This window comes from Pistacia vera, unplaced genomic scaffold (assembly GCF_008641045.1).
Source record: "Pistacia vera cultivar Batoury unplaced genomic scaffold, PisVer_v2 Contig1495, whole genome shotgun sequence".
NCBI lineage: Eukaryota > Viridiplantae > Streptophyta > Magnoliopsida > Sapindales > Anacardiaceae > Pistacia > Pistacia vera.
The window spans coordinates 1,412-10,895 of NW_022195571.1; the positions used below are offsets into that span (position 1 = coordinate 1,412).

A 9,484-nucleotide genomic window follows, 5' to 3' on the forward strand; every position below is an offset into this window, starting at 1 on the left:
TAATCCACTTGTGGAATTGTGGTTGGCTTAGCTCCTCAAATCTTAGTGGACTGACTAATCAAGACATGCCAGTTATCCCTAATTAATTCTAAGACAAAGAGAGAGCGAAAAACATTGAATCCTAGGTCAAACTGTGGCAAACCCACTAAAAATCCAAGTACTATTTATTAATAATAGTAATTAGATATAATAAATGTTTTATATTATGAATTAATTAAACAAAGATTAGCGGCGGATTACGAGTAAACATTGGACCCTTTTATATGAGTCTTGTGCTTTGAAAGGGAACTGTTGGGACCTCCCTACAATTACTTTATTAATTAATCTCTTTATTTTCCCAATTTGATTCTTTTTGATATTCATGTCACTTTATATCAACAATCCCCTTTTATTTTTATTTTTTCATAATCAATTTAATTTATATAAAAAAAAATAAACTTTGATTACCTAAGCAAGTTAACTCATTAATGCATAGTTTAATGATGCTTCTACCTTAAGAAATGGTAATTAATTCAAATTTATTATAAATAAAGAAGGTTAAATAGAAACACCCATTTACTAAATAAATAACTAACTTAAATTTATATAACATTAATTAAGAGTATAAGATGAATTGGTGCGGCTAAATTAAAGATAAGACATAACCTAAATCAAAAACCCTAATCGTGAAGTGTGCCCTAATTTATTCCCAATTTATTAAACTCTCTATTATCTTTATGCCCCACTCCCAAACAAAACCCACTTCCTCTTCCTCGGTAATTTCATCCTTTTTATCTTTACTTAATTCACTCCTCCACAGTAACTTACTGTCAATTTTCTTTTATATTAAACTTCTTTCATAAATATCATCTACACCCCTTTGATTTCAAACTAATATATACACACACCTTTAGGTTTAAATATGACTCACACGAATCGGAATAGGATTTTGTCACACCTAAGCACCAGTGAACGAGAGTTGTGACTAGTGAATGACTAAATGTAAAAGAGCTAAAAATAGTTTTATAAACTCTTGAATTTAAGTCCTCATAGGCGCTAATAGGGTCGTTATTGAGGGGCTTATTGGTCGTCAACTTAGGTCCCAAGAATTAGTTAAGGTGCGCGAAGCTGGTTTGGAAACCTCCTCATACAAAAAAAAAAAAAAAAAAAAAAAAAAAAACAGTTTGAGTCCTTCAATTCAATAAAGTTTTTTTTGATGAAGGGTTATGGTTGCAAATCCAAAGATGTTAGGTGTTATGATATTGACTATCGTTATGAGTTTTAATGTGACATTTGATAAGTGATGTAATTTTAAAGAAGAATTTGTTTACATTACGAATAATGAATGGGAGATGACATTTTTGAAAATTGAAAGTATAAGGGGTGTAGATGTTAGATTCGAATTTGTTACATAGCTAATATAAAGATGCCCTGCCTCTATAAAGCACGCCACCCTGAACAAAAACTTAAATAATATGACACATCGCCACGTTTAAGGCCAATAATTTATTATGTATATATAAAACTAATTAATAATAATAATAAAATAAATGAAATTAATATAAAATAAAAGACTTGAATTGGTTGCTTGCTCACACTTTTACTTCACAATCCCCCAGCTATTATCATCAAAACTCTTCCTTTCCCAATGCAACTACACACTCACTCTGCCTCACCTTGTAGACTTCACCTTCTTCCTCTTATTCCTTTCTCTTCTCATTTCAACCCATGTCTTTTGGGTATTCTTAAGTTTTTAGTCGATAACATTATCAATTCGAAACCACATTGGATGTCATGATAATAAAGAGTAAAATGTTCAATATAAGTTCTTGAATTTAAGTTCGCCTAGCGCATTAATAGGGAGACCACGAGGGGATTTATCCAATCCCAATCTTTCACTTCAGGACCCTAAAAATTGGTTGGATGCATGTAACTGTTAACACACCCCCAGTCACAAAAAAAAAAAAAAAAAAAAAAAAAAAATGTATTTATTAATCGATTCGACTTAACTACACTATTGTGTTTTATTTGGGTATGGTTGTATTATTGGATTAGGAATGTTATTGATTCGGTTTAACTCTGTTAATCAAATTATATATTTGATTCATTTTATAGCAATTGTATATACAACAAACCAATTTATTATGATAATATTTATGCTGAAAAATATTACCAGTTGAGGACAAAGCCTGAACGTCGGATCAGTTACTTTAGTTTTACACAGAGTAGCCTTAACCGTCAGATCCTGGACATCCTCAAAATCAGGGTACATTTCTCTGGAACCACCTGGCTGTAGAAATCCCTCTGATTGTGACACGTGGAGAAGTAGGGACAAACAAGGGGTGGTGATATGGTATAAGAAACTGTACCAAAAACATTTAAAAGCTTCATTGCTTCTTCACTGGATAACAAAACGAAGGGCAACTTGGGCCATTCAAAAAGTAAAATCAAAATAAAATTTAATTAAATACTAAAAAAAATAAAAAAGCAGTGGCGCCCTCCATTAAAAATCTTAATTAAACTCTCAAAGTATTTAAATCCAAAACCAAAACCAAAACCAAAACCAAAACAAGACAATTCACCCATTCTTCACTCTCTCAAAAACTCAACACACACCAGTCTCTCAACTCTCAAACCACCGCCACCACCGTTACCGCCGCCGTGACCACCACCCACTTCTGAAACCATTTAGTCATTTTGTGTATACATTTCATGGCATGCATGAGCGTGAAAGTGGAGTTCCATGCATGCATTCATAGAGCTTGCTAAATCGAAGATCTTTTGATCAGAAACCTCCATTGATGAAGATTGAAGGTTAAAGAGTTTATCTTTGTTTTGTTTTTGTGAAGTTTTGAGTTTTGAGTTCAACTCTTTAGTGTGAAGCTTAAGCATTCTCTTTTATCTCTTTCACATGCATGTTGTCTCCAAGAGTGGACTTTCACTATCTTCTTCACTATTACCAAGACTTCCACCATTACATTAACCTTTATTTTCTCAGCAACCCCATTTCTTAAAACTTCATTAGCCATCAAAGTTTTTTCCTTTTTTGGTTTTTGTTTTTTTGGTTAATTTCTATGGCTTCTTCATCTTTTTCTTCTCTCTTGTTTTCCTCATTCTTGTTTTTGTTTTTTACAAACACTTTGGTTTCTTCACTTTCACTTGATGGAGAAGCTCTTCTTTCTCTTCTCTCAGCAGCTGGTCCTTCTACAAAAGTAGCCTCTTCAATCCTCTCTTCATGGGACCCTTCAAGCTCAACTCCATGTTCATGGCAAGGCATTACTTGTTCTCCTCAAAACAGAGTTATCTCCCTCTCTTTACCAAACACTTTCCTCAATTTGTCTTCTTTACCTCCACAGCTCTCCTCTCTCTCTTCTCTTCAACTCCTTAATCTGTCCTCCACCAACATTTCAGGCACCATCCCTCCTTCCTTTGGCCAGCTCACTCATTTGCGCCTTTTAGACCTCTCTTCAAACTCCCTCATTGGCTCCATTCCTCCGGAACTCGGCCAGCTTTCATTGCTTCAGTTTCTTTTTCTGAACTCCAATAGACTTTCCGGAAGAATCCCTCCTCAGCTTGCCAACCTCACTTCACTGCAAGTCTTTTGCTTACAAGACAATGTGCTTAATGGTTCAATCCCATCTCAATTGGGGTCTCTTGTTTCTCTTCAAGAATTTAGAATTGGGGGCAATCCATATTTAACAGGAAAGATTCCTCCACAGCTTGGACTACTCACAAATCTCACAACATTTGGAGTTGCAGCCACTGGACTTTCTGGTCTGATTCCACCTACGTTTGGTAACTTAATCAATCTTCAAACTTTAGCTCTTTATGATACTGAGATTTTTGGTTCAATACCTCCTGAACTTGGGCTGTGTGTGGAGTTGAGAAACTTGTATTTGCATATGAATAAGCTCACTGGTTCAATACCCCCTCAACTGGGTAAGCTGCAGAAACTTACCAGTTTGCTTTTATGGGGCAATGCTTTGTCTGGACCGATTCCGGCTGAGTTGTCGAATTGTTCAGCACTTGTTGTGTTTGATGCTTCTGCTAATGATCTTTCTGGTGAAATTCCTGGTGACTTGGGGAAGCTAGGGGTTCTTGAGCAGCTTCATTTGTCTGATAATTTGCTCACTGGTTTGATTCCATGGCAGTTAAGTAATTGTTCTAGCTTAACAGCTCTCCAGCTTGATAAGAATCAATTATCAGGTGCTATTCCATGGCAGGTTGGTAAGTTGAAGTACTTGCAGAGCTTTTTTATGTGGGGTAATGCAGTGTCGGGAACGATACCGTCCTCTTTTGGCAACTGCACAGAGCTATATGCTCTTGATCTTTCGAGGAACAAGCTTACTGGGTCAATACCGGAGGAGATTTTCAGCTTGAAGAAGCTGAGCAAGCTTCTGCTTCTAGGGAATTCATTATCTGGAGAATTGCCGCGAAGTGTAGCGAATTGTCAGTCATTAGTGAGATTGAGGCTGGGGGAAAACCAGCTTTCCGGGCAGATTCCGAAGGAGATTGGTCAGTTGCAGAACTTGGTCTTTCTTGATTTGTACATGAACCATTTCTCTGGTGGTCTGCCCTTTGAGTTTTCCAATATTACAGTTCTTGAGCTACTGGATGTGCACAATAACTACATTACTGGAGAAATTCCATCTCAGTTAGGGGAGCTTGTGAATTTGGAACAGCTTGATCTCAGTAGAAACAGCTTTACAGGGGAAATTCCTGAAAGTTTTGGAAACTTCAGTTACTTGAGCAAGCTCATTCTCAACAACAATCTTCTTACGGGGTCAATTCCGAAATCCTTTCGGAATTTGCAGAAACTTACTCTGCTTGATTTGAGCTATAATAGCCTATCCGGTCCAGTTCCACCGGAAATTGGTTATGTGACAAGCTTAACTATCAGTTTGGACTTGAGCTCAAACGCGTTTACAGGAGAGCTCCCGGAAACAATGTCTAGCTTGACACAGTTGCAATCGCTCGATATTTCACATAATATGCTATATGGAAAAATCAAAGTTCTGAGTTCCCTTACTAGTCTCACTTCCTTGAATATCTCCTACAATAACTTTTCAGGTCCTATTCCTGTCACAACATTTTTCAGAACTCTATCTTCAAATTCATATCTTCAGAACCCCAATCTGTGCGTATCCACCGATGGGTCTACTTGTTCTTCAAGTCTCATTCGAAAAAATGGATTGAAGTCTGCTAAAACTATAGCTTTGATTTCAGTGATCCTGGCTTCAGTGACCATATCTGTTATTGCTTCATGGATTTTAGTTACTCGAAATCATAGGTACATGGTGGAGAAATCATCGGGAGCATTGCCTTCTTCTTCCGGAGCTGAAGATTTCTCCTATCCATGGACTTTCATTCCCTTCCAGAAACTCAACTTCACTATTGACAACATCCTGAGTTGCCTGAAAGATGAAAATGTAATTGGCAAAGGCTGTTCTGGGGTCGTCTACAGGGCTGAAATGCCCAACGGGGATTTGATTGCTGTGAAAAAGCTCTGGAAAACAAAAAGAGATGAAGAACCAGTTGACTCTTTTGCCGCTGAAATTCAAATTCTTGGACACATTAGGCATAGAAACATTGTCAAGCTCCTTGGTTATTGTTCCAATAAAAGTGTTAAGCTTCTACTTTACAACTACATTTCCAATGGTAATCTACAACAGCTGTTGCAAGGAAATCGGAACTTGGATTGGGAGACGAGGTACAAGGTTGCTGTTGGTTCAGCTCAGGGTCTATCTTATCTCCACCATGACTGTGTTCCCGCTATTCTTCACAGAGATGTCAAGTGCAATAACATACTTCTAGATTCGAAATTTGAGGCTTATCTAGCAGATTTTGGATTGGCAAAGTTGATGAACTCCCCAAATTACCACCACGTGATGTCCAGAGTTGCCGGTTCTTATGGTTATATCGCCCCAGGCAAGTACCTTGTTCATTTCCTTTAAATTTGATATGCTTTTCAGTTCATATAATCAATTTAACATGTTTAAGGAAATTCATAAGAAATTTGTTCATGTTTGCTCAGCTTTCAATAAGTTATCTTTTCCATATCTGACATGATTGTGTAATCAACATTGCAGAGTATGGATACACCATGAACATAACCGAGAAGAGTGATGTGTACAGTTATGGAGTGGTTTTGCTCGAAATCCTAAGTGGCCGGAGCGCAGTCGAGTCCCATGTGGGTGATGGGCAACATATAGTCGAATGGGTGAAAAAGAAAATGGGAAGCTTCGAACCAGCGGTATCAATTCTAGATACCAAACTCCAAGGTTTACCGGATCAAATAGTGCAGGAAATGCTTCAAACACTAGGCATTGCAATGTTCTGTGTGAATTCTTCGCCTGCAGAGCGACCGACAATGAAGGAAGTCATTGCATTATTAATGGAGGTGAAGAGCCCTCCTGAAGAATGGGGCAAGACTTCTCAACCTCTAATAAAACAGTCCTCAAATCAAAGTTAGATATCTGGTTAGTTTTGTTATAATTCTTGGCTCTTTTACTTTTTTAGTTCTTTCAAGAACATTAGTAATTGAGTTTCTTTCTCATCCCAAGATAAAAGAGAGTGTTGTAACCAAGGAAAATGAGAGGAGGAAGAGCAGCTTTAGATGGTGATCTTGGGGTTTTCTTGTACAGTTTTAGAATCATCAACGTGTTTTGTTTGTTTCTTGTTTTCCTGGTGCAACTTCACCATGTTTTTTTTTCTCTTTCCCTATATCATGTTACTCATTTCCTGAATATTTGCCTGAAATCAGGAGACTCAGAAACATTTCCAAGTCCACCAGAATCTCAGCCTGATTTTAGGTTGAACATTGTCAGGGAAAATATTCCAAGTATAATACAAGAAAACAAAAAACAGAAATGCTATCATGAGTTGTAGAACCATCTTGAAATCTAGAAGAAAGAGTAAGAACCATTAATAATTTCTTTCAAACTTTATTCAACATTGTTGAATATTTTACACACGTTATCAATAATATTGTCAGGTCTTTAGATCAATTTTATAGTTTTGGGTCATATCAATCAAATAGATACATTTTCAATGAAGGGCGTTCATTGGAGATCTGTGTGTGAAACCCAGAAACAAATTCTTGCACATGGGTAATATGGAATGTGAAAATATATTAAAATTCCTGCATATAAGTGATGTGAGATGTGACAAATATATTGAACTACCAGAAAATATCGCTTGTTTGGTACACTTTTCAAATCTTATCCTATCTTATTGTAAAGAGTAAAAACATATTTGTTTATCCTATTGTAAAGAGTAAAAACATATTTGTGAACCTATTTTATTCAACTCAAAATATATAATTACTTTTCGTAATAAAAGTTTATAAATTAACAAAAACACTCCCATCCACCTAAGTCACTGTCGCCAGTAACCACCGTCGGCGCTAGAGTGATGCACGATGGCCAAATTCTGGTCGTAGATCTGGCCGTTTCCGGTTAAATACATGGTAGATTTGATCGGGAAAAGCCAGATCAACGCACGACCGGCCATAATCCAACCGGTTGTACACCATTCTGACGACTGTCGGTTGGGTGAGTATGACTGTTTTTGTCAATTTATAAACTTTTATTATTGAGGGGAGAGAGATGTTTAGCTAAATTAACAAATGTAGGAGATTAAAAAATAAACTAAATATTTCAGAAAATGTTTTTACCAAACATATTCTCAGAATCCTATCCTATTTGATTTAATCTTATCCTATCCTATTTAGAATAACTTTTCAGAATATCATATTTCAAAACAGGCCCTATGAGTTGCAAAGTAACTGGTGATGTGGGATGTGAAAAATGTATGGAAAGCACTGAAAAATAGGAGTGGGACTTGCATGTGAGGTGAAAAATGGAGAAAATATAGTAAAGGGGAAAAGATGGAGAAAGCGACTGAAAAATAAACATGGTGGAAGTAGGACCAAAGAGGCAGGGAAAAAAGGAGACAAGAAGAAGCAGGGCCATGCCTCCCTCCCACTCCCCCACATGTATAGATTTGGGTTCCCCTCACTTCAGTTGCTTCTTGGTCCACACTTATGTTTTAATTTTTCTGCAAAAAAGAAGATACAATAATCACTAACTCATTACTCTACTTCACATACTTTTCCTCTGAAGTACAAAACAAAGCAAAATCCAATATCCAGGTGCAGTGTCTTAACCTGACAGGGCATGATATAAAACATATGAAGAAAATATGATTACGGTTTCTTTTTGTTTGTTTGGTGATCACAGGAAATATGTGAGTATAATGCTAAAAGAGAAAGGTGGAGGACATTTTGACTCTTGTTTTGGTGCATCTTCAAAGGGGATGTTCCTACACAAATAGTTCCAAGGGACTATGGACCAATTGGCAATAGGGCCATAAAAACATCACATGAACAAAACCCTATGCCTTTCTCAACATGATTTCCACCCTCATATTGAGATGTCTTCATCCTTAGTGCTTCAGGATTTTGGAATTAGATTCATGAATTTTAGATGAAGACGGTGTAATTCTCGTTTAATCATGAAAGTATTATATTTGACATTATCAACGAATGTTTTAGATACCTGAAACAAATTCGTGCAGATTAAACTTAAAAGCAAATAATATCTATTCAGTTGAGTTTCTATATGATACTAAAATCTTAAATTTGTAAGGGATGAGGAGTAATAAAGCGATACTCTAATGGAAAAATTGAATTAAAAAGTAAAGAAAGAAGAAAGAAAAATAAAAGAGGGATGAAAATGAAAACTGAATCCTTGCACTATTAACCAAATAATGAACAATTAACCAATATATCAAAATTAAATCAAATTTCCAAATCTCTACAACTTAGGGTTTCATCTATTTTTTAAATTATTCAAAATTAACTCAATAACTAATCAAAATTTATCAACCCCAACTTAAAACAACAACTAATTAACCAATATCTCAACATAAACAAAATTAAATCAAAACCCACATTAAAATCAAAGAATTTAATCTTCAAATTTCAAACTCAATTATTAAATTCAACAAAAAATCATAGCTTATGATCTTTCATCAATTAAGAAATCTAAAAGAAAAGGATTTTAATTAGTAAAAAAAAAAAAAATGAGCATCATCTTACCTTATAATCTAAATGAGTAGCATTTCTTAAGTATCAAACCAAAGGAAAAAAATAATATCAGAGGAAAAGAAATGAAGAAGAGAGAAAAATTAAAAAAATGTTAATTAATAATTCTTTTTTCTGAGGTCAACATGAATTTAAGTAGAGTCAAAATTATTTTCATCAAACATAAAAACCTTTTTTATCTTTTAGTCAAAATTATTTTCATCAAACATAAAAACCTTTTTTATCTTTTTAAAAAGCGGTTCAATTGAACCCATATGTTTGAACGTGACCTCACATAAAATTATTACACTAAGCAAAGCACCCAAAACCATAACCCCAAAAAATGTTCATGCGGCAGGGTTTAAGGTTAAACAATTCAGTAGGATTTGTCATCGGTTGCAAATTATACTTGTGCTCCTC

The 9,484-nt window shown here is 35.5% G+C and overlaps 1 protein-coding gene across 1 annotated transcript; it reads left to right on the forward strand.

The window, feature by feature from the left end:
- Positions 1-3,119: 3,119 nt before the first annotated feature.
- Positions 3,120-6,451, forward strand: LOC116124119 (probable LRR receptor-like serine/threonine-protein kinase At1g34110; the record flags this gene model as incomplete). The annotated part of the gene is made up of 2 exons (XM_031409824.1): positions 3,120-5,907; positions 6,069-6,451. Coding segments are annotated over 2 exons (3,171 nt in total), but the record flags the coding sequence as incomplete, so codon positions are not given.
- Positions 6,452-9,484: the final 3,033 nt, after the last annotated feature.